The following is a 26,107-nucleotide window of genomic DNA, read 5'->3' as shown; positions in this document are numbered from 1 at the left end:
CAGTTATTTAGCATTAGGAGCACTTCCATCTAGAGCATAGGTTCCCAACCTTTTTTGGCTCAGCGCCCACTTTTTCAAAAAGTGATTTGATAACAACCGCATACGTGAATTCTACTATACTATAGATAAAACAAGGGCACATTTTTTCAAAATATTTTATTAGAAGTAATTAAAAATATTAACATATTGCTCAACGTATAATTACAATTAAGAAAATTTTTTTTAATTAATGTTTTAAAAGATTAATGAAGTCCTTATGAGTGAGAGGGTTGAGCTTGGTGAGATGACACTAATTTTTCGATGTTTGCTGTCATTGTTGTCATGAGCAACCTTTTTTTTTATTTTACATTTTAATTTAATTTTGGTATCATTAATGTACAATTACATGAGCAACATTATGGTTACTAGACTCCCCCCATTATCAAGTCCGCACCACACACCCCATTACAGTCACTGTCCATCAGCATAGTAATAAGCTATAGAATCACTACTTGTCTTCCGTGTGTTATACTGTCTTCCCCGTGCCCTACCCCCTACATTATGTGTGCTAATTGTAGTGACCCTTTTTCCCCCTTATCCCTCCCTTTCCACCCATCCTCCCCAGTCCCTTTCCCTTTGGTCACTGTTAGTCCATTCTTGGGTTCTGTGAGTCTGATGCTGTTTTGTTCCTTCAGTTTTGTCTTTGTGCTTATACTCCACAGATGAGTGAAATCATCTGATACTTGTCTTTCTCTGCCTGGCTTATTTCACTGAGCATAATACCTTCTAGCTCCATCCATGTTGTTGCAAATGGTAGGATTTGTTTTCTTCTTATGGCTGAATAATATTCCATTGTGTATATGTACCACCCCTTCTTTATCCATTCCTCTACTGATGGACAGTTAGGTTGCTTCCATTTCTTGGCTATTGTAAATAGTGCTGCGGTAAACATAGGGGTGCATATGTCTTTTTCAAACTGGGCTGCTGCATTCTTAGGGTAGATCCCTAGGAGTGGAATTCCTGGGTCAAATGGTATTTCTAGTTTGCGGTTGGTTTTTTTTTTATTATTCATTTTATTATCATTGATCTACAATTACATGAAGAACATTATGGTTACTAGACTTCCCCCTTCAGCAAGTACCACCCCACAAACCCCATTACAGTCGCTGTCCATCAGCGTAGTAAGATGCTGTAGACTCACTACCTGTCTTCTCTGTGTTGCACATCCCTCCCTGTGCCCCCCTCACATTATACATGCTAATCATAAGGCCCCCTTTTTTATCCCTGCCCTTATCCCTCCCTTCCCACCCCACCTGCCCAGTCCCTTTCCCTTTGGTAACCGTTAGTCCATTCTTGGGTTCTGTGAGTCTGCTGCTGTTTTGTCCCTTCAGTTTTTTTCTTTGTTCTTATACTCCACAGATGAGTGAAATCATTTGGTACTTGTCTTTCTCCGCTTGGCTTATTTCACTGAGCATAGTACTCTCTAGCTCCACCCATGTTGTTGCAAATGGCAGGATTTGTTTGCTTCTTATGGCTGAATAATATTCCATTCTGTATATGGACCACACCTTCTTTATCCATTCATCTGCTGATGGACACTTAGGTTGCTTCCATATCGTGGATATTGTAAATAGTGCTGGAATAAACATAGATGTTCATGTGTCTTTTTGAATCATGGGTCTTGTTTTCTTTGGGTAAATTCCTAGGAGTGGAATGACTGGGTCAAATGAGATTCTATTTTAAGTTTATTTATTTTTATATTTTTTATTTTGGTATCATTAATCTACAGTTACATGAGGAACATTATGTTTATGAGACTACCCCCATCATCAAGTCCCCCCCACATACCCCATTACAGTCACTGGGCATCAGCATAGTAAGATGCTCTAGAATCACTACTTGTGTTCTCTGTGTTATATAGCTCTCCCCGTGACCCCCACCCTCTACATTATGTCTGCTAATAGTAATACCCCCTTTTTTCCCCTTATCCCTCCATTGCCATCCATCCTCCCCAGTCCCTTTCCCTTTCATAACTGTTAGTCCATTCTTGGGTTCTGTGCGTCTACTGCTGTTTTGTTTCTTCAGTTTTTTTCTTTGTTCTTATACTCCACATATGAGTGCAATCATTTGGTACTTGTCTTTCTCTGCCTGGCTTACTTCACTGAGCATAATACCCTCTAGCTCCATCCATGTTGTTGCAAATGGTAGGATTTGTTTTCTTCTAATGGCTGAATAATATTCCACTGTGTATATGTACCACATCTTTTTTATCCATTCATCTATTGATGGGCACTTAGGTTGCTTCCATTTCTTGGCTATTGTAAATAGTGCTGCGATAAACATAGGGGTGCATCTGTCTTTTTCAAATTGGGATTTCCTTTCCCCCGGACTTACAACAGCGCTCCTCTCTCTGGGGTCGCCTCCACATTCCAAGGGCATTGCTGTAACTTTTTCAGCACACCTCCCTCTGCGGTCGCCTGTAGTTTCTATGTCTGTAGCCTTAAACTTTCACCAGCCTCTCAGGGTGCATCTCCTCCCTAAGGTATCCTACACATTTTCTCTCTTTAAGTAACTTCAAATAAAACTTTTACCCCGCTTCACTACTGTGACTCTGCCCTTCCATTCTTTGTTGTGGTGGGGACAAGAAGCAAGGAAACTACACAACGCTGCCCCAACACCTGGACAGCGTGCTGGCCTGGTGGGGGCTACTGTTGGCTGTTTCAGACAGCTGCGTCTGGAGGATGGCTACTGACACCTTGTGGCTGCCAGAAAGCCCTTCACAGAGATCCTCACCCCCAAGGGATGCTGCCAGCCCATGTCACTCTCCATCACTCCATCTGTTTCTGTGGAGATGTTGCGCTGGTTCTGACGTTGCCCAGCATCACCATGTTCGTCCGTGACCTCCAGGGTCGTCTTTGGCATTGCTGGTGGAACCCAGAATCCATTTTCCTCAGGATCCAGTTCACAGAGTGTTTGATGAGGACAGAGAGGACACTGAAAAAGGAGTCGGTGCAGCAGACGCCAGTGAGGTTGCAGACAAATTTGGCGAGGCAGTAGAGGTCTTGGCTTTCATACTGGGCATTCTGGCTGCTGACAGAGGTCTCCAAAGCCAATGATGCTGAGTGCCACAAAGTAGAGCGAGGCAAAGTAGCTCTACCCCGATGTAGGCATACATGGCTGAGGCGCAGCAGACGCGGAGGAAAGTCACGCACAGGATCGCATGACGTAGTACACGGAGGGCTTCCAGCCAGCCAAGCGATCCACCTCGCACTTGCCTGGGTTCTTCGGGCGCTCCTGCGTGGTGGCGGAGGAAGCTGCACAGCTCGTAGCGACTCCATTTGCAGCGTGGCTGAGGTTGGCCAGGCGCTCCTCCCAGCGCTGCTCTGCCTGGCGCGCGTGCCATATCCCTTAAGATGACCAGGGCTGCAGCTGCAGCCGCAAACCCCACTGGCCTTGGCCAGGCCACTAGGGAAAATCCCGAGCCGGTAAGCGGTGGCTGCAGGCTGACTGGCCCAGTCCACCCCCACCCCCACCTCCCCGGGAGGTTCGGGGCCAATTGGGGCGCTCAGCCCAGCCCCGGGACGCCCGATGGCTGTCTTACCCAGGGCCGTTGGGCCCTCCACTGGGCACGCGGTTCACAGGGCCGACTTGTAGACCGGTCCTGTGGCGCTAGCCCCCCGCCATCCCCACCCCCCCTCCGATCCACTTTTTACAAAGCAGGGGCGCATGTTGCACTGGCGCAGTACTGCGTGAGCCTTGGCCACACATGCGCAGTGACTGAAGGATAGTGACCTTTTGCGGTTGACACTGGAAATGACAAAACCTTATGGGTGTGGGAGCTGAGCTCTGGACCGACGGCTCAGGTCTCACATGTGAGCTGGGCCAAGATTTAGGGGTGGATGGGGAAAGCCGCCCCTCTGGTGATCAGGACACCAGGAGCCCTGCCTTAGCCCTCACCCGCCTTGTAGTGTCCGCTGAGAGGAGTCTTTTTCTGGAGCGAACCTCGGCAATTCACTGGCCCCAGCAGATTTTTGAGAGGAAGCTCTCAACAGCACGTGTTGCCTTCTAGTGCTTCTCAAGTCCTAGGATTTCAGAGGAAAACACAATTGTTCGTGAAATAAGTGTTTTGGGTTGCACACTCTCCACAATTACCTGGGGAATATGAGGGGATGGGAATTCTGTTTCCAGGACGGGGAATTTCATGTGCTGTACTTGGCGTGGGACCACCCCACAGCATTCTCTGTTCATAGTATTCTCCCAGTTTGGCCTTCCGTATTCAGTCCAAGCCTTCCCAAATGCTGCAGTGGCCTGTCCTGGTTTCTATGCCATCATCAAGATTTATTCAGCAAGGGCTGCCCACGAGCCCAAAAGGCATGTGATCAGAAGCAGCTTTTTGAGAAAGCTGGAGTGTTGGTGGGTCCAATTCCTAGCTCCACTGGGATGAAGTGCTGAGTTCAATAATTCACAGGCTAGCATTTGCACAGCACTCTGGTTTGCAGAATGCTTTCAGCTCCATTGCTACACTGATCCTTTGCTTCTCCCTCCGCCCTTTCTTTTTAGATGAAGAAACTTGAACTCGGGATGGTTAAGTAACTTAGTTAAGGTTCATGACAATAACTGGAAACTAGAAGTCAAACCCAAATATACTGATGATACACCCCATGCCATTTTATGCTACCCCTTAAGAAATCTTCACAAGAGATGTCTTATGTTTACTATCATGTGGATTTAGAATGTGTGAGCTTGACAAACTCTTTCATCAGTTGTAACATACAGGAAGCTTCATAGTCATAGTCATCACTCTCAAAGTGTGTATTCAGAACTGCCTTCAGTTTGCAGAAAACAGTTAAAAAGTTCTCTAATACATTGTAGAAATCTTACTCCATATTCTGCCATCCAATTTCACTTTCCCAGAGCTCCAGAATTACATTTCATTATGCACCTAAATTCGACCACCAATTTCTTTATCAAGGACCATTTCAATTCCTTTAAATAAATGAGTGAGGCTTAGATTTTGCAAACCTTTCACTTTATAATTGTATGATTCCATAAACCTTCTCTGATTGTTCTTGATTTGGCTATTTGCTACTGACCTTACTGCCTATTCTTACCCATATTCCTTTCCTCCTTGATTTAACCTTGATTAAATTTGATGACTCTCCTCAGATGTGACTCCACTTCTGTACCCTGTTGAACACCCCTTCAATACTGGCTCTATTCCCTGTGACTGCAATGATTACTTGTTAGACATTCTTTAATTTGAAGACTATGATCTGCTTGCTTCTATCCTGTGACAGTTTCACATAGCCACTCAGATATTACAGATGGTATTGGAAAGATTACAAAACAATTACTTGGTATCAGTTATGATGCCAGACCCAGTGGCTTCCTTGGGAAACTGCACCACCTCCACCCTTACCCTTCTCTTAACCAACAGCCACTATCCCTGGGCCACTATCTGGTCCAGGGCCACCCAGATGTGCAGCCCAAATCCTGTCTCTGTCAGTGGGAAGGGGGATCTGGAGGGAGGTGTCTGTAGCCTTTGCTTGGGGAGGGGACGCTTGGACTCCATGATTCTGAGAAAGGACTCGCTCAGGTGGTGTGGAGCCGATCTCAGCCTGAGCCTAACGTGTCATATATGAAGGGTGGGACTAGGCAGGGGAGGGGCACGCAGTTGCCAAGGATATGTGAGCATCAGAGAGCTGTCATAATGGTTCTGCTCTGGCTTAAGGGAGCTGCTCTGGTCCTCTGGCTCACTGTGCCCTGGAGTCTTTGCTGCCATGTCCTGGCTGCGTTTCTGGGCCCCGTGGCTTCTTGTGTTGCTACCATTGTGGCTGCCTGTCCAGGCAGCCCAGCCTCCGGGTTGGGCCCTGGATCCTGTGCAGCTGACCCCCAGACCCCCAGGGCCAACCGAGTCCTGGTCTTCAGATCCCTCCAATCTCCCTCTTGAATTTCGCCATCCACGTCAACAAGTGATGCATCCTGTAGTTCCTTTCTGGTACACAGGTCCAGCTGGAGAGCTGCCCCCAGGACCAAATCTTTGGGACAAGCCTGACCAGCATGAAAGTCAGCCAGAGATGGTTCCGGTGGTAAGTTGAGACCAGAATCGGGTCCTAGATCTGCCTCCTTGACTGAAAACTGAGACTAAAACTATAAATGTAGATCAGGCTGAACACCAGTCATTTGAAATACTTGTTCCACCTCTAGGTAGTGATAGTTCAAAACCAACAAGGTTTATTGTTTCACTTCCAAACTCAAAGAAAGATCTAGCTCAGTATCGACGGCTTACCAAAGTTCTTATTGGAACTCCAGGCTGGTTTGCAGAGAAACATCTAAAACAACAATTGCAGGATGATTATTTAGCTCCCAATAGGGATGTTGTCTGTGCTAAGGAGAAGCTACCTGTAGAGTTTCTGGGTGGCCCACATCAACCTCCAGAGGCCCCTGAGGAAATTGAAGCTTTCTCCCAGAAAAGTGTCCCCATTCATCATGGACAGAAAGTTGAGGAGGCTGAATCTTTTCTCCCCAGGTGGATTTTCAGGATCAGCATCCAGAGTCCCCTGAAGAGCTAGAACCACTTCCATTGAAGCAGGAGGTTTTGTCTCAGCTTCCAGAGCCCCCAGAGATGGATGAGAACTACAAAGACCTGCAGGCGGCCCTGGCTGAGCCTTCCTACACTCCTGAAGAGGCTGAGCCTCCAGTCCAGGAGGAAGCCCTAGCTCCATCTTCAGCACGCCCTCAGGGGACACTTCCACATCCCGGGCAGGTTCCCAGTCAGCGTCCAAACCTGACTCAGGTCACAGCTGCACCTGTGGACCTGGACGTTTCCGGACCTCAGCAGCCAGAGCCATCTGAGACAGGTTTTCCATCACTGACTCAAAATTCAGTGGTGAACACCACCAAAAACAACATATGTGAGCTCTGTAGCTGCACAGATGAGACGCTGGCATGCGTAGGTCTCAGCCCAGAGCAGAAGCTCCAGAGTGTGCCCGTGCCAGAGCCCAACGCTCACAATGGCACCTTCACGATCTTGTAAGAACCGCCTCTTTTCATTTGTTCTCTGCATCCTGCCTGACCTGGCAGCATTTTCCTCAAGGTCTTCCTGGCCCCTCATTTCCATACCCTGTGTTGACTGATTTTGTTTTTATCTTTTGTTAATTATTCCTTGTCTTCCTTTTCCTTCTTAATACTGTTCTCCCTTCTCCATTCTTTTACTTGTAATTGCCCTCATTCTTTTTCCTCACCTCCTTTTTTTAGTTCTGCAATTTAAGTCTTTAACCTCTATTCTACCATTTTCCTATCAGTTTTAGTCCATCTTCTTTATAGTAACATGTCCCTATCCTCCTTTCACTGGTTAAGAGTAAAGATTCCGGAGATAGACTGCCTGAGTTTGAACCCAGGTCTGTCATTTATTAGCTTTGTGACTCAATTTCCTAATCTGTAAAGTGGGGATTATGGTAGTTACCATCCCATAAGATTGTTGTGAGATTTAGATGGGTTAATACACGTAAAGCTCTTCTATATGTGCCTAATGTATATATGAGTGTTAACTGTTATTATTTGGTCCCTCAGTTGTGCCCAAAACCTTTTCCTTGGCTTTTTATTTATAGCACCCTTTTTTTGCACGACCCAGGGCTAAGTACTGTGGGAGCCACGGATGTATAAACATTGTCTCCAGAACATGACAGTGATAGGTAGAAAGAAAGAATATGCATCAAAAGAGAGATGATAATTAAGTACTAAAAGAGATACAGACTCTAGGTACTGTAGTTCACCAGACCCTGTAATCACTGGGATATGGAGGTCAGGGAAAGCCACTTTGGATAAGTGACAATTTTAGCTGGGACTTAAAGAGTAGCTATAATTTGTTAAATAGGGGGGAAAATGTTCAGTGTAGGCAAAGGCATGGCTGCAGGAGTGATCAGGATTTCATAGACCAGTCTGGCTGTAAAGAACTGGTTAGGACGCAATGAAAGATTTTGAAAAGCCTTGACTCTCAGCTATCGGGGTTTGAAAGTTGCAGTATGAGGATGGAGAGCCATTGAGAGTTTTCAAGCAAGAGAGACAAATGATTAAAGCAGGAGGATTGTTTTAGATTCCATATGTAGCGTGATCTAGAGAGGAGAGCTTGATTCAGGGAGACCAAATGTACTAGCAAAGCCTAGGAGTGAAGTGAAAAGGGGCTGAATCAGAAGGGTAGCGCTGGGAGTAGAAAGAAAATCCTGAGAGCGCGACAAAGGAAGAGTCAGTAGGACTTCGTAAGTGACTGACTAGAGCTGGTGGGTGGGATGTGCAGGAAAAGAGGAAAATCAAATTTGACTCTAAAGTTTCTGTCCTGGGTGATGAGGAGAGTGATGGTGGTAGAACGGGGGGAAGTAGAGCAGCTGGGAAGGAGAGCCCGTTTGCGGGAGACGAGTTCAGTTGTAGGTGCCTTTTATCGGTGAGCGTAAGGCACGCAGAAGGCTTCTGGTTGGGTGGAAATTTCCACTAGGCAGAGGAGCAGACAGGTATGAGCTATTTCTGACTGCCCTGAAAAATAGGGAACTTGTTGCTGAGGGAAGAGAAGCTAAAGGGAAAGATTCAAAGTCATCCAGAGAGTTAGTGGTTGAACGTCAAGCATTAAACAGCTTCTTTTAAGCACAGGTAATTTATGGACACATTCTCCTTGTTAAAAAAAGAAAAAAGTCACAGAAGTATATAGGATAAAATGTGGAAATCCCAGTCCACCCTGCCTACCGCCCATAAGATAACTCCTGTTACCATTTTGGTGTGTGTCCTCCCTTCCAGTCTCTTCCCTTTGCATTTCCCCCCAGTGAGGTAATAGATTATTCCTTGCTCGGTGATTTGTGCATTTCCCTATGCACTGTCTCTAAGAGATCTTTCCATGTTAGTCCCTCTAAATTGTAATTGCCCTTCTCCTTCTTACTACTGGAGAGATCTCAACAGCGGGCACTGAGCCAAGTGTTTCCTTTATAAAGAAATCATAGTGTTTCTTTATATTTATTGTTGATGATAAATTTTTGCCATTTTTGCTATTTAGTTGTTTATCATTTTCTCTTTGGAAGGAGTCATTTGAGATACCTAGGTGATTTTAGAAAAAAATACTTTCAAGGTAATTAACTGGCATTATCTGCCCTAGAAGTTGGACAGAGAGGAAGTTCAGTTTCTGAGGAGATGCTCTATTGTTTGTGCCCCGTGTTACATGTTTATTAGCTGTGCAAACTAGGAAGCTGATAGCTGTGGTCACTAGAAAGCTGGTATTTTCTGCATTTGAATATTCCCCTGGTTGCCATGATAAGGTTGCCATGATTCTTTTGCTTATTCTGTTCATTCTTTTCCTACCTATTCAAGGATATGTACTGTGTTTCTTCACAGAAATTTCCAAGGAAACTCTATTTCTTACGTTGAAGAAAATACATGGAAGTCATACACTTGGGCTGAGAAACTGTGAGTATGTTCTCTCCAAATATGAACATGAAAAACTAGCTGCATTGTAACATGTTTCTTGGTCAAAAGTTTTGAGGTCTGAGAAAAGTTCTGAGAAAAGGTATTTCCCTTTCCGTATCTCAAATCTACCTCTATTGATTGCAATTCTATATTTATTTTAAAAATTAAATTTGGTGGGTTCTCTTTAAGAGTCAACTTAAACTTACTTTCCAGTATGTAAAGAACGCATGATCATGTTCTCGATGTATAAAAATGAAATAACAGGAAGAGTGAAAACCTTCCGTGTGCCCTAACCCCCCACCCCTGAGGTTACCACTACTCTGAATTTAGTATATATCCTTCCAGATCTTTTTCCATGCATTTGTCTATGTAAGTATTTACAGATAGCAAAATAGGTTTGTTGTGTGATTTTCTTACCTTTTCTACATAAAGGGTAACATCCTATGACTGAATGCTTTCACTTTTTGACACGATTTAGATTTCTTCCCACTACATAGAAGGCTACCCCATCTATTTAAACTCCTGCATGATATTTTATGGTATAGATTTATCACAGTTAATACTTCCTGAGTTGCTGGATGCTTAGATTCTGTTGTTTTCTTGTCACATGCATCGCTCCAATGAATATCCTTGTACTTGCATCTTTGTCAACATGAGCAAGTATCTCTGTAAAAGAGATATCTAGAAGTGGAATTGTTGGGACTAAGACTGTGTAGGTAGAAAATCTGAATTGCCCTCAAAACGGTTGTGCAATTTATACTCTAATCAACAGGCCATGACAGCTTCGTTTTCCTACACCCTCTGCCACTGGGTATTTTTTTGGCTGGTGTGTGATGGGTGAATAAGAGGGGCCCCATCTGAATTTGAATTTTTCTGATTACTTGGGAATTTAAATATCATTATATGTCTGCCAAACATTTGTATTCTCAGAATTGTCTGTTCTTTGCCTATATTTTTGTTGTCTGTAATTGTTTTTATTGATCTGTAGAAAAGTCAGTTTAGACACAAGTGATTTTGGAAAAAATATTTATATTTAAAGTAATTGACTGGCATTTTTGAAGACTATTGTATCATTAATCATTTGTTCAACTTGGACAAGTCAAATGACCTGTGAATTAATATTAAAGGACATGACAGTCATAGTAATCTAAAAACAGGGATTATGACCACCCTCAAATAGACCCCCCTTAGTTGTATATCTTATTTGTAAGGAAAAAAATGCTAGAACTGGACAGTTGTTTTTTTTAATTTATGAATTTCTTAAATACTATATATAGTTTATATTTCCCATGATAGAATATGATGTGGAGATTTTATTTCCCAGACTTCTAAGAAAAATGAAAGTAACTTGACACAAGAGATAAATAACAGCAGTTCCCACTGTGGAGTAGAGAGTCGAGCGTGAGGGTAGGCTGAGCGGCAGGGGTAGGAAAAACGTTTTGGATTGTGTACATCATACCTTTGGAAGTTTGAGCCATATAAATATGTATTATATGTTTTCAAAAAATAAACTGAAGTTTAAACGTAAATTTTTAAATCCATTTGTTGTAGAGTTTATACAGTATAACATGAGTCCAGTAAGGTTAGAAGATTTCCAAGTCAGTTTGAGATTTATACTTGGTAAGACGGAGGTTCCTAACTTGGAGTCAGTGGTCCCCAGGGCAGGATTTCTTAACTTTTTATGTTCTGTGAATCTATTTGGTGATCGACAGAAGCCTACCTAAGAAGTGATGTTTTTAAATGTATAATAGGTTAAAATACATATGAAAACAAAGAAAACCAATTACACTGAAATACTCTTAAAGAATAGTTAGTAGTGATATAGTAATAAATCTGCTTTTCTTGCATTAAATAACAATATGCAGTGGTATTTATTATAATGGTAATTATCATATGCAGTGGCATTTATTATAAGGTGAAGGTAGTGATGAGAATAAAGGAATTTTGAGATATCTGCAACAAAGGCATGATATGAACATATCTGATTTCTACTGGGGGTCAGATGAGCTATACTGCTACTCTGTTGTGGTTTGCTGCCTACATTCATGATGGAAGGAAATGCCAATTTAGAGGTTTTTGAAAATAGAGACAGACATGATTTCCCATTCAGGTTCGTACGCTGCATCCAAGCCATTCTGTTCACAGACCTGTGCCCTAAAGGGATGATAAACAAATGGAAATTGCATGTGCGCTTTTGCATATATTCAAGAAAGTGAAGTTTTCTAGGAAAAGGGTTCATAGCTTTTATGAAATTCTCAGAAGGTTCTTGTCTCAAAAGATTGAGTCACAAATGCAGATGAAAAGAAAGACATTTGTTTTTCCTGTAAAATTGTATTCATGCACATGGTGATAAAGGGATGATTTGTTTTAAGTAAAGGTAGTATATCTGAAAATCAATACCTATCACTTTGAATTCATTTCACAAATATTTACAGAGCATCTACTATGTGCCAGGAACTGTTTTATGTACCAGGGATACAAGCCCAAGAATGAAAAGACCAAATATCCCAGTTCTGAAGGGATTTACAAATATGTAATATAAATAAATATATTAACTATAATAGATAGGTGTAATTTCAAGTAATGGTAAGTGCTTTCTAGAGAAAGCAAGCAGGGGAAGGCGAGTAAATCAATTCCAGAATGGCCTACTGTTGACATGTATGTATAGGTAAGCCAAAAAAAAACCACTCTGTGCCCTGTCAATTTCCTAGAAGTTACAGAGGTGGGGAGAAGGATAGTTGCCAGTAATGTAGAGTCAAGAATGAATATTGCAAAATTCAGAAGATTGCTTTAGTGAAAGGAAGTGTGATCAGAAGATAAACATGAATGTTTCACTAATGTTAGTTCATACCTGGTTTTGATGTTTTCATTTTGTAAGAAAATTTCAGATCCCCCTTTAACTCTGATTCCTATAGTTCTACATATTTTTGCTTTAGTCAAAAAATATTTGGAGTTCTCCAGATCAATATGTTTTATTCCAGATTGTTGCTATGTGAAGCTCGTTTTTGGTGTAATTTTTCGATGACACTCATTCTCAGTCTAACTTTCCTTTAAGGTTGAATTTATTAGGGTTATTTTAAAAAAATTACTACCATGTCATCCAAAAACTTCAGCGAAACAAATCCCATTAATTGAAAATACAGACTCTTTAGTTACTCCCTGTCTTACCGTGATATTCTCTCCTGAACCAAACAGTCTGACAAGGGCATCAGCCAATCAGAGAAGACACTGCCATCAACAGCTGAGTTTCCGCCTCCATCTCTTTTCTTTTCCTATTGAAACCTTGTCAGTATTTATAATTTTTAAAGTGAGAATTAGTATACAAGTTTCATATTTGTCCTGATTTTTTTCATATACCATCATTTCCTATGACCTTTTTGTATATCATCAACAGTGTACACATAAGTTTTGTTATGTGATATGGGGGGAGGTACAGTTTTTTCCAACTGTCTATTGTTATGAAGAGGGTTACGATAAACAGTGTTGGACATGTTGATTTGTTTTTTTCTCTTTGGATCATTTCCATGGAAATATGAAACCATTACCTGACAGAAATGGGAGAACAGTCATAGCATCACCTGGTGACCATTCCCCCTGCACACATTCTGGCCACTGCTGCTGTTCCTTGTAATGTGAATTTCAGGCGAGGTCAGGGTCTTTGAGGCATTCTCAGGGCTCCAGGAGTTCTTTGTGGGAATCAAAATTTTTTGTCTTGGGATCCTTTTAAATGTATGTGCCTATATTCTGTGTAATTCTGTGTAATGTGAACCACCGTATAACAGAAAGGAATTAATCTATGAGGTAGAATTAATATCAATATGTGAGTAAGAGACCCTGTGAGGGAAAGCAGAATGTTTATATGCAGAACTTGGTGGAAATAGTTCACAAAGCAACATAGCATGTTCTCAGATTCCCCAAGGTGCTTGAAGGATGTAAAACTGTTAATATTACCTCCCAGGAAGGTAATTCCCAGGGAAGGGAAATTTGCTTTTGAAATCTTAAAGACTTTCTTCTGTAGTGGATCTCTTATCACTCCCTTGCTCCACTCTGGGAGACACTGGCTGTATACTCTCCTGCTCATCAGGTGTGAAGAAATGGGTGCGAACCATCCTGCCAGGCATGTTGTCTTTCCTGAGGGACTAGGTGAAGCAAAGGCGTGAACATTCGTGGGCAAACTCAGGTGTCAGGCTTGTCTGTGAATTATTCCCGTTCCCTTCATTCTGTATTCTGGAAAAATCATTGGCAGGATCTCTGTTTTCTAATTTATTCTTCAAAGGTGCATATATTGAGGGTTTTTATTATTATTAATAATAACACTTTTCATTCATGTAATCCTGAGTTGATTCTTTTTCACGGATGCACTATCTGACTTAGGATATCAGTTATGCCATTCTAAAGTCCTCTCGTGCTCCCTCTCTTCGCTCTGGTTCATTGGCTATCAGCTCATTTTGTTTTGTTTTCTGCCCGTAACGGAGCTGGCTTTCTTTGTCATTTGGTCATTCCTGAGTTTAGTTCATCAGTTGAGATTCTCCTGCTTGTGTTTCCTGTCTCTCGGACAGAGGTGACTTGAGCTGCTGGGGCTTGTTATTCCTAAAGGAGTCCCTGAAAGTCAGAGGAGGTGGGAGGTGGCTTCTGGTGGCGAGACAGAATTCTCAACCTTCCCCCAGGTTCTGGGCCCCAGGCCCGTTGAGCACCGATGCTCCCACCTGGAGGAAAACGCCCTTTGCTCTCTGGCCTGAGGAGGGAGGATTTGGGGCCACGGGCTGCCCCTGCTCCTGCAGCAGCATTTCAGCTCGTCACCCTGTGGGTAATTCCAGGCCATTTCTGGTAGGGAAGCATGTGTGGAGCTGCTCCCACACTTTGAGGTAAGGTTGTGGATTTTTAAATCATGTCTTTTCCATCATTCTTAGGGATTTAGCTGGTGGTTGGAGGAGTAGAGACTTGGCATTTTCCCATTTGCCAACTTGAAATAGCACAACTTCTTAGGAGAACAGTTTTTTGTACCCCTGCTGGATCCTAGGGAAACTCAGGCAAATGCATATCAAAATAGAAGTATAAGAAAGTTTAAAGCAGCATTGTTTGTAGTAACGAAAGCTAGAAAAATCTTGATATCCCCCAACAGTACAGTGAATAAATTAAGTCTAGCATAGTTAACAATGGAATATTATTCTTTAGAAACATAATGCAAGGCACATAAGTAATCTTTAATTTTCTAGTAGCCACTTAAAAAATAAAAGTAAAAAGAAACAGATGTAATGTGAACGCATTTTATTTAACCTTCATGTCCAAAATAATAATATTTCAACATGTAATGATTGTATACATTGTTAAGATAGTCTACATTTTTTTCATACTGTCTTTAAAATATCCAAAGTATTATAATTTCTACATGCAACTGGTATGAAACTTATGCATTCATATTCTTTTTTCCATATTAAGTCTATAAAATCTCAGTTTAGTTGCAAGATTTTTATCGGAAGTTACTTGATCTCTCTTTAGATATCATAAAATTTACAGTTGGAAAAATAGCATCATATGGCCAGGTCATTGCAAAATACTGAAATGTTTTCCAATAACTGCATTCAAATATCAATTTTGAATTTAACTTTTAAAATAGTTAAAATTAATTAAATTCAACTTCAGCTTCTCAGTCACACTAGCCACTTTCAAGTACTCAGTAGGCACATGTAGCCAAGCATGTAACAGTAGGCCTTAAAGTGAACCAACCTCAGCTGCACCTGAGGATAGAATGAATTTGCAAGGTAAGGTTGAATGAAAGAAGCAATGTAGAAAATAATACATATATAATATGATTCCATTTATATACTAAGTTCAGGAAGAGGCAATACTGCACTATGTTGTTTATGGCTGACACCTCACAGGTAAGACCACATTCCAAAAGCAGGGAGATGAGTTAAAAAGTCAGGACAGTGGTTACCTCTAGTGGGTCAGAGATCTGTTTGTGATGCGAAAGGGGCACACTGAGGGCTTCTGGGATGCTGGCAGTGTTCTTGATATGAATGATGTTACCTGGGTATTTGCTTCATAATTATTAACATGGACATTTTAACTCTTTTTTATTAAGGTATCATTGGTATACACTCTGATGAAGGTTTCACATGAAAAACATTGTTTACTACTTGTCTTGTGTGTGCTACACTGTCTTCCCTGTGACCCCACACACACCATGTGTATAGTACCCCTCAATCCCCTTCTCCATCCCTCTGCACCCAGCCTTCCCCACCCCTCCCCTTTAGTAACCGCTAGTCCCTTCTCAGAGTCTGTGAGTCTGCTGCTGTATTAAATGGGACATTTTTCTTATGTGTATCTTAATGCACTTTTTAGTTCCCCGAAACAATATTTTAAGTGGAGGGGGGGCATTGAACAGCTTCACTTGCAGCCTTGACATAGTTCTGTGTGGGGCTCCCGTAATAAGGTTCAGGCAAAGAGAGTGGGAGGAAATGGCAGTTCTGCTGACGATGGTGCCACCCACAGTTGGGTTCTGAACGTGACTTGGGGATCGAGAGAGTAGGTACTAAATACACATTTTGGTGTGAGGAGTGGAAAGGTGTGTGTGTGTGTGTGTGTGAGGGAGAGAGAGGGACACAGAGGAGGACATGACAGGAAAGATGTGAATGAAAACAGAGCAGAGATCACCATCCCTAAATTAAATAAGAATTAGGTTGTTTAGGTGGTACCATTATCATTACCCAGGTCTCCCCCACATGTAGAAATTAGTCCGGTACAGTAAATCGTTGTAATTATTTTGCATTTTGATTCAGAAGTAACCTTTCCATTTTTCAGAATTCTCAGTGACAATCAGTTGAGTGAATTACATAAGGACTCATTTGAAGGCCTGCTATCCCTCCAGTATTTGTAAGTTAGTTACTCACACTTATTTATGAGCTTTTAGTTATATTATCTATAACATAAATAAGGGGTTTAAATTAGACAATTTCTATAATTTCTCCCAACAATAAAAATTTATAATTCTGTAAGTCTGTGTAGGGAGGGCACTAGCCACTCTCTAGCATTAAATACCTCCTATGTGTTTTCAATTTTTTAATTATATGGACAAGCTATAGATAGAAAAAGCCTTCAGTTACAGAGGAAAAGTTGTAATGAGGTCTGAGCAATTACAGACACCCATAGGAGCCTTGGTATGTAAGTGTTCCTATGCCCTCTGTTTATATTAACATTTAGTTTATGGCCTATGGATCAAATCCAGCCCATGGTCCATTTTTATAGAGCCCTTAAGAGTGATTTCTACATTTTTCAAGGGGTCTAAAAGGAAAAAAGAAAAAGAAAGAAAAATATGCAACAGAGACTTTATGTAGCCTGAAAAGCCTACAATATTTACTTTCAGGCCTTCACAGAAAAGATTTATAAAAGTTAGTTTAGTGAGATGAGTGGAATTAAAGTGAACCTCATATTGTCACTTCAAAGACAAGAAAATATAGAATACTTACATAAACTTGAATTCCATTAATCCAGAATATTTTCACAATTTAATCTAAATTAACATCGTTAAGTACTTAGGCAGATGAATTATGTAAACAACATTATCAAGAACATAGCTACCAAGAGAAGAGACTGGTGTTCAGGATTTCAATGCAGGGATTGTTGTAGCAATATTAAAAACAGATGTTTGAATTGGTGATTAACTGGTAGAGTTGGAAATGTTTACATTGACACTAAATAAGCATATCAGAAATGGCCCTAACTTCTCTAATTACCAACTAATTGGCACCAGTCTCATTGTCAAGTAATGCCTGCATAGTACCTTTTTTTTTTTTTTTTTTTAGATAATTATTTTTTATTGAAGGGTAGTTGACGCACAACATTACATTACATTAGTTTCAAGTGTACAACACAGTGATAAAACATTTATATACATAATTCTAGGTTCCAGCTATCACCCTACCAAGCTGTTACAATATCTTGACTATATTCCTTATGCTATACATTACATCCCGGTTACTTATTTATTTTACCATTGGAAGTCTGTCCTTTTTTTTTTTTTTTTTTGTGAGGGCATCTCTCATATTTATTGATCAAATGGTTGTTAACGACAATAAAATTCTGTATAGGGGAGTCAATGCTCAATGCACAATCATTAATCCACCACAAGCCTAATTTTCTTCAGTCTCCAATCTTCTGAGGCATAACAAACAAGTTCTTACATGGAGAACAAATTCTTACATAATGAATAAGTTACATAGTGAACAGTACAAGGGCAGTCATCACAGAAACTTTCGGTTTTGCTCATGCATTATGAACTCTAAACAGTCAGTTCAAATATGAATACTCATTTGGTTTTTATACTTGATTTATATGTGGATACCACATTTCTCTCTTTATTATTATTATTTTTAATAAAATGCTGGAGTGGTAGGTAGATACAAGATAAAGGTAGAAAACATAGTTTAGTGTTGTAAGAGAGCAAATGTAGATGATCAGGTGTGTGCCTGTAGACTATGTGTTAATCCAAGCTAGACCAGGGCAATAAAACATCCACGTATGCAGAAGATTTCCCTCAGAACGGGGGGGGGGGTGGTGGTGGTGGTGGTGGTGAGGTTCTAAGCCTCACCTCTGTTGATCCCCAATTTCTCATGCATAGTACTTTTTGTTTGGAAGTAAGCAGATACTATGAAGCTATAAAAGCTCAATGTTTATTCTTCGTCTTTAGCATGCAGAACTGTATATGTCATCCTTATTATGCTAATTAATGATGCTCTTTTGCAAACAGATTCTTCTTGCAAAATAGAAGCTTAAGGGAATCGGATGTAAAGGGCCTTCCACGACAATAAAAATAGTCCCTTGAGTTTTCAAACCTTCCAAGCCATAAGGGACACTTTTGTATTGATCTTAGGTACCTCTGCCATGTGGGCTCCAAACCTTCCAAACACAAATGAAATAACTGCTCAGTGGATTAGGCCCTTCATTACTTCTATTATAAAATATTTTGTAAGCTAAGTATTTCACTATCGTAAGTATTCTCATTGCTTTAAAAAAATGCCAATCGATAAAAAAGCCAAAAAAGAATATGACAACCACTGTGCCTCGTATTACAGGCACAAAGATGGGTAAGACAGTGTTCCTACCGTCTTATGACCACTGTGCATAAGCACTGAATGAACGACAAAGTGCTGCAGAGGCCCAGAAGAGGGAGCTATTTGAAAAGCCATTTATTTTTAAATGATCACTTTTCTTCTACTCCCCAGCTCTTCATTCATTTCATAAATATTTGAGTTTATGTCCATGCATCAGTTTTAAACATGGTAGACAGTGCAGGTAAGTAAGAAGGAAGTTTATGCTCAGAGGAAATGGATGTGAAAATACCTATATTAAAAAGAGGAAATGGATGTGGGCGGTGAGAGTTATGAATTGTTCAGGGAGCACAAAAGCGGGGAAAAAGACTTCAAGGTGGAAAAAAAGATGTTACAAGAGCAACGCTGTTAGGGCAGCCGCTTGAGGGGCTTTTGGGTATCGTCAAACAGACATCTTGGGAAGAATAAGTTTGCAAAAGAAGAGTGGCAGAAGGGCAGCACACAGGAAAAATACCTTGTCCTATAGAGTACATCGGGTGTTAGGGCCAGACCTTCTGGGGCTTCGAAGGCCAAGCCAAGGGTAACAAGCTGTCATGTTATCTCGGCAGCACTCTAGGACAAACTTCAGCCTGCTGGAAGATCACTTGGAGGGCTTCTCACAGCCCAAGCACCCACCCCACAGTTACTGATTCAGTTGATCCCGAGTAGGGCTGAGAATTTACATCTTTGATAAATTCCCAAGCGATGCTGGTGTTTGAGAACCACTCATGGAGACTTAATGTGGTGACTTTGTGCAGGACCGATTAGAAAGGAATGAACCAGAGGCAGACATACCCTTCAGAAGAGTTAATACACATCTAGGTGAAAAGTGAGGGATTAAGCCTGAATCAATGGAAATAAGAGAGTCACCTCTAATAGTCAAGAGTGAGTGATTTAAAATAAAAATCCGATCGCATGTTGTTGTTTTTTGTTGTCCCACCAATGTGCAACTGAAGCAGTTAAATTCATGGAATATTAAAGCAATGGAAACCAAAAAGGAGCTTCCGTTAAAATAATAGAAAGTATAATTCTGAATTAGTTTAAAGTAATTATTAATTAGAGGAGTAACCTCCTTTCGAATTATGTGAAAGACGTCTTTTATTTTTTCTGGTGTTGAAATGGCCTAGAAAGAATAAAACCAGAAAGGTTTGTAAATGTGAGAATATTCCTTTCAATATTGGAAATTATATATGGAGATGAAAACTTTTGAGCTCCTACTATGGAATTTGATGGGACCAGAAAAGTTGATCTAATCAATCCTTCTGCTGTCAGGAAGGATTATCTCAACAATCTCTCAAGATGTATGGTTGTATATTTTATTTATGAAGATAATGAAAATGAGACTTAGGTGAGGGCAGGGATAGGGGCTCTGGAAGGTTCACATAATTTCTAAGGTTTAGAGTTTAGATAAGAGCTACTTATTCAATGTGGTTATTCTAACCTCTACTAGTTATCTCTGCTAATGAGATATCTGATAGCTGAGACAATATTTTTCCTTTTCCTTTTCCTAGAGATTTATCCTGCAATAAAATACAATCTATTGAAAGACGTACATTCGAATCACTACCTTTTCTGCAGTTTATGTAAGTTACAAATACAATTTAATTATGTTTGGAATTTTTATAAACTTAATTGTAAACCTCTTTGTTATTCATTTTGAAATATTGAAATATTTTAAATGGAGAGCTACTAAAATTATGTGGCCACATCCTTTTTGTGTCTAGGAAACCCTGGTGTAAGAATTATCATATCGATCCGAGTGACTCATTCTAGAGCAGGGGTCCTCAAGTAGGGTGATTTTGTGCCCAGGCGACACTAGGCCGTGTCTGGACACATTTTGGTTGTCAGAACTGTAGCTATGCTGCTGGCATCTGGGGGGCTGAGGCCGGAGATGCTGCTCAATAGCCTACCGTGCCCAGAACAGCGCCCACATGGGTTATCCAGCCCAAGATGTCAACAATGCAGTCATGGAACCCTTTTCTAGAGAATTAAGGATCACTTAGATGAGTGTGTTTTGAGCACTTATTCCTTTATATCTAGCAATACATGTGTAAACATGAAAGTATAAATCTTTCATACAAATATATTTTTATTCATATTTTCTGTAATAATACCACTGATACCAGGAAAAAAACCTAGATGTCAATTACTAATCCATCTTTCTCTTTTTTATAAAACAAGTATACTTGATAGACAATCTTTTTTTTCATACAAATGTTAAAAATAAAACAAATGTCTTCCGTAGTGAGATTTCTTTAGTGTACGAGGAAGTATTGAGGTTACGTTTCATCATATACAGATTAGAATCCCTGCCAAGGGGTAAATCATCTGAAATAATTTTTTCTTCTTCTTCTTGTATATTTTTTCTTGTAGAAATCTTGGTTGCAATCTAATTACAGAACTGAGCTTTGGAACATTTCAGGCCTGGCATGGAATGCAGTTCTTACACACATTGTAAGTGAAATAGAAGATGAATATGTGTAAAAAAAATGATGTGTAAAAACATGATACAGTTACTGGTTAGCAGCGGGTAAGCTCAGTATGAGCTCTGAAAAATTGTGTTAAGATCCATTTTTTTGCAATGAGGAAAGGAAGGTACAGAGAGGGGCCAGGAGACATGTCTGAGTCATACATGGCAGGCTCCACTTTCCTGATCTTTCGCACAGGCAACAACCGCACTCCAGCATGTAACACCCATGCCAGCATTGTCACGGGGGTCCACGACTGTGACTCTCTCCATGGTGGGTGGGCCTCACAGTTCCACTTCTGAACCTAACTGTTTCCTGCTCTGGGAACACAGCGCTGAAAGAACTGGGCTTAGGACAAAGTTCTCCAGGGAGCAAATGGTGTCGGTGCTTCCTCAGCCATCAGTTTCTTTTAAATGAAAGGAGTTCTGAAAACTTGCCACACGGATCTTCTCTCCCCAGTCACCCAGAAAAATACCTTTCAAACTGTGTTCACCTCTGATGTGAATTATCTGAGCAGTAGGAACCTTTGAGGAATGGGAAAAGATGTTAGTGTTAAGCTGTCATGTGCAAAATAGTCATAAAGAAAATACATTGCTGTAGCCTCATTCCATAAAGTTTCTTTCCTGACTATCTAATAAGGAATGGGGCTTTTCCTCCCTTTTGCTTGAGTGCTCTGTGGCACAGCCGAGTTCTCTGTGACACAGGCAAATCACTGGTTTCATAGTTTTCAGTGAATCAATCTTGCATTTCTTTGGCTAAATTTTTTCCTAAGACTTACTCTTTGTGATGCTGTTATACTCAGAATTGTTTTCTCAATTACATTTTTGGATTGTTCACTGCTAGTGTACAGAAATACAGCTAATTTTTGCTTACTCATTTTGTCTTCCACAACCCTGCTGACCTCATTGATTAGTGCTAACGGTTTTCTTCTAGATTCTTAGGAATATGTCTCGTGGGCTTCCAGTTTCCCAGGAATGTGTTGGAGCCTTTCAAAGTCTCTGTGAACATCTCCTCCCTGAGCTTGTCCTTTTACGCTTTTTGGTTGGACTATTTTTTTGTCCACTGCCTCACACACCTACCACATTAAACCATTTACCTGTAATTGTTTTAAAAAATGCCCTCTGAGGAGAGGCTTTTAGCACTAGGCAGCTCCCAGTCAGGTCAAAGACAAGCCTTTCAGGTAAGGTCCTCCAGGGCACCACCAGACAGTAACACGGAGACAAGTCTTTGGGAAGGAGGCTCTGAGGGACCTCGGGCTGTTTTTCAAAGCTATCACTGGACGGAGAGCAAAGGTCTAGGAGAAGTTAAAGCAGCACAGATCTCACTGTTTGTAGAGAAATTAATGTTTTTCTTGAACAAATTCTCCCCACATTGCTGTAAGCCCACTGATTAAATATCCAGAGTTTGGAAAAAGCTGGTTTGGCCATTTCTGCTAGCTTTTTGTTGTTGTTGTTGTTGCTTTTATAGGATAAATTTTCAGATGTCCTTACTCCATCATTTTCACTGATTCTCCTGCAACATGGTTTTAAATCTCTAAAGTCTCAATGAACACAGGCTAATTAGATATTTAAGCATGGGAGATGATTAGGGAAAAGGAATAAAAAGAGAAAATGTAATTCTCATAGAGGTTTCCCAGATGGGTAGATCAAGTTCGAAAAGGTATTTCTATATTTAGTGCTGTCAAAATTGAGGTTAAAGTAAAAGGTGTCTTAAATCCCTTTCTCCCATACAAGTTAAACCCAGGCTTTGGAACCAGAACTGAGTTCAGATTTCAGCTCTGCTTCTTAGTACTATCTTGATGATTTAGGACAAGTTATATAACCTCTCTTTACCTCAGTTTCCTCGCTTGTAAAATGGGGTAATAATAATATGTATCACATAAGGTTATTGTGACGATTAAATGTGAAAAGCTGATCACAGATGCCTGGCACCCAATATATATTAGTTGTGATAATAATACTCTGCAAAATGTACTGATGATTCTTGAGTAAAGTTAATTTACAAGAAGATTTTCCCTTCCTGTTTTTTTTTTCTTTTGGTCTGTTGTTTGTTTTAAAGAATTGGGAAGAAAATCTCAGCATTTTGGAATAAAAATTTGCATCAAAAATGAATTTGTTCATTGTATTGATGTGTAAGCAAAATGTTATTTATTTATTCAAAAAACTTTTATTAAATACCTAGTAAACACCAGGCACCATGTCAGGCACAGGAGTGACACTGACAGTAAAGTGTGGTCCCTGCCCTCAAGGAGCTGACAATCCAGGAGACTGACTAAGTGAACAGGTGGTTGCGTGCAGTGTAGCCAAGGCTGTGACAGGTGCAGGGGTTTTACCGCCTCCTCTCAGGTTTATCCCTTTCTCTTTGGATCCAAAAGCAAGGAACTGGTCCTGCTGTCACTGCGTGGTTTAAACTGTGGAACTGTTTTAATTTCCAGAACTGAAAGAAAAGCACCTTGAATTACGGAGGACCTAGGAATACCATTTCCTTCAGAGCAAGGGGATTTCCTCCCAGCATAGTCACTTTGTGGGATTCTCAATCTGAAAAGTTTTTGCTTTCCACTTTTTTCTGTGTTTTTCCTCTTTCTGTTCTCCCCTTTATCATCTAGAGACCTAGGTAGGTAGTTCCCAAAGGAAGAGTGCTTTACAGACTCTAAGTGTGATTTATAGTTAAAGACAGATAACAATTTTTTCTTTTAACCTTTAAGTCCTATTCCAAAAAAAAAAAAAAAAATGAATGCAAGTTTCGTGACATGCAGATAATTTTACTTCCATTGCATTTTTTCAGAAACCTCAGTCTTAATCCTCTGACAACTGTTGAAGATTCTTATTTTCTCAAATTGAGAGCATTAAAATATTTGTAAGTATTGCAACAATCTCATGGTTTATGAGATGATTTCTGCTCTTTTACTTTCATCAGAGATTACCTATTTTGCACTTTGGCTAAAAAAAAGTAATTTTAATTTTACCTGGGTTATTGAAATAAGAGTTTTGGACAAAGAAAGAATTAAGAAAGAATGTATATGTGCAAGACAAGCTATCAGAGAAAGAGAGTGGTGCTGAAGAACGCACATAGATATGGAATGTGCACATGCACGTAGAAATATAACTTATTCCAGAAAGCCAAGAGGAATACGGTGTATTTAGAAAAAGTCAATAATCTAGAGAGGTGGGTGCAGGTGAGAACGAGGAGCAGGGCGATGACAAAAAGATCATAGTGTTCAGGGCCAAGGTCATTAATTTTTAAATTTATTCCATAATTTCTCTCTGGAATTATCATCTGTGGCAGATAAACTCCTGCTGGCTAGACAGAGAAGCCAAAACTGAAGTAATAATGTGTCATTAAGTATCTTTTTAAGTATAGGGCTTTTGTCTTTGGGTTCGTATCATAAACGTTTGTGCTTTTTTACTTCAGAGACATGGGAAAAACCCAAGTGACACTTAAAACACTTGAGAGCATCGTCATGATGAGCCCCAAGTTAGAAAAACTGTAAGTTGATTTTTCTTGTATTTATTTTCACTTAGTTGATTTTTTAAGCTTTCATTATTTTATTAAGTCAGGCTTATTGAAGTATGATTTTCATGTATTAAAATTGGCTAAGTGTACAGTTTGATGAATTTTATCAAATGTATAGTTACGTAACCACCACCATTCGAAATGCAGAACCCGTGTTGTCTCCAAAAAGGCCCCTTATGGCCGTTTGCAGGCAAACCCCTCCTCCCACCACCAGCGCCTGGCCACCACCAGTCTGATTTTCGTCCCTGCAATTTTTGCCTTTTCCAGGTCTTCTCAATGAACTCATATCGCATGTAACCTGTTGTGTTGGCTCTTTTTACTTAGCATAATCTTTTTGCGGGTCATCCATGTTGTTACAGCTGTCCCTCCTTTTTACTGCTGAGTAGAGTTCCATACCAGTCATCAATTAACGAACATTTGAGTTGTTTCTAGTTTGGGCTATAAAAAGCTATGACAAACATTCACACGCAGGTCTTTGTGTGAACATGTTTTTGCTGCATCATATGCTAGGTATGTATTTAACTTTTGAAGAAACTGCTAAGCTGTTTTCTAAAGTAGCTGCACCATTTTGCATTCCAGAAAGCAGTGCATGAGAGTTGGCTGTTGCTCCACATCTTCACCTGATCCTTATATTCAGTGTTTTACAAATGTTAGCCTTTCTTGGAGGTGTGTGGTTGTGTCTCATTGTGGTTTTGATTTGCATTTCTCTATTAAGATCTATTAAGATCTCTAATCTCTGATGATGTTGTCTATACATGTGCAGACATCTTCTTTAATGGCATGTCTGTTCAAATCTATTTTTTAATTAGATATTTGTCTTACTGTTGAGTTTTAAGAGTGCTTTATATATTCTCTAAAACGTCCTCTCTCTCAGATATATGTTTAGCAAATATCCTCTCTCAGGTTATAGCTTGTCTTCATTCTATTAAAAGTATCTCTGAAGACCAGAAGTCTTTAATCTTTGAATTTTGATTAGCTCTAGTTTTTCTTACAGGTTTGTGCCTTTTTTGTGTTTTATCTAAGAAATCTTTGTCTGGGAACCCATTGCCAGTCCAAAGTCAGAAAGATTTTTCTCTTATGTTTTCTTTCAATAAGTTGAATACTTGTTGGTTAATTAATTTAGGTCTATCTATGATCCATTTTTATTAGTTCATTTTCACATATAATGTGAGATAAGGGTCAAATGTCATTTTTTATCTTTGCAGTTTAAAAAAATGTTTCTGTAGGACTTTCTGACAATTTATTACACAACTTACTGCACCTTTAATTGTGCCATCCCCCTCCAATGCGGCAAGCTAACAGAAATTTGGTATTATGCTAAGGCTAACTGATGGCCTTACACAAGATTAGTATGGGGAACACCCCTGCATTTAGCAGTCTGCTCTCGCCGTTTTTGTCAGGTCAGCTGAGAAATGACTATTTTCCCCTCACCGTCAGATCTACTGGCCACTGCTCTAGCCTCGTCTTCGTCAACATCCCACAGCATCTGCCAGTCAGTCTGTCTCTTGTCAGCTACATGCCTTCCTCTCTGGGTATCCAAATAATTTCCCTATATGCTTAAAATACTAAAAACACACTGAAAAAATGAAATTCCTATGCATAATGTTATCT

At 40.3% G+C, this 26,107-nt stretch overlaps 1 protein-coding gene and 2 pseudogenes across 1 annotated transcript; 2 read left to right on the top strand and 1 right to left on the bottom strand.

Annotated features, from left to right (window-relative positions):
* The window catches only part of LOC130682437 (AP-2 complex subunit beta-like), a 37,193-nt pseudogene extending 31,137 nt beyond the window's left edge, over positions 1–6,056 (top strand).
* On the bottom strand, positions 1,170–4,274 carry LOC130682436 (potassium channel subfamily K member 13-like). Its single transcript, XM_057496797.1, has one exon. The coding sequence runs from the start codon at positions 3,315–3,317 to the stop codon at positions 2,808–2,810; it is 510 nt and encodes a 169-aa protein (XP_057352780.1). The 5' UTR covers positions 3,318–4,274; the 3' UTR covers positions 1,170–2,807.
* Positions 6,039–25,182, top strand: LOC118914696 (leucine-rich repeat-containing protein 37B-like; annotated as a pseudogene).
* Positions 25,183–26,107: the final 925 nt, after the last annotated feature.

The sequence above is a fragment of the Manis pentadactyla genome, unplaced genomic scaffold (assembly GCF_030020395.1).
Source record: "Manis pentadactyla isolate mManPen7 unplaced genomic scaffold, mManPen7.hap1 scaffold_507, whole genome shotgun sequence".
In the NCBI taxonomy this organism is placed as follows: domain Eukaryota; kingdom Metazoa; phylum Chordata; class Mammalia; order Pholidota; family Manidae; genus Manis; species Manis pentadactyla.
The sequence above is the reverse complement of the archived record's forward strand: the minus strand, read 5'-3'. Positions and strand labels throughout refer to the sequence as shown.

Bases quoted from the DNA above. Each gene is read 5' to 3' on its own strand.
- LOC130682436 (XM_057496797.1), bottom strand. From the start codon at position 3,317: ATGGAGTCGCTACGAGCTGTGCAGCTTCCTCCGCCACCACGCAGGAGC.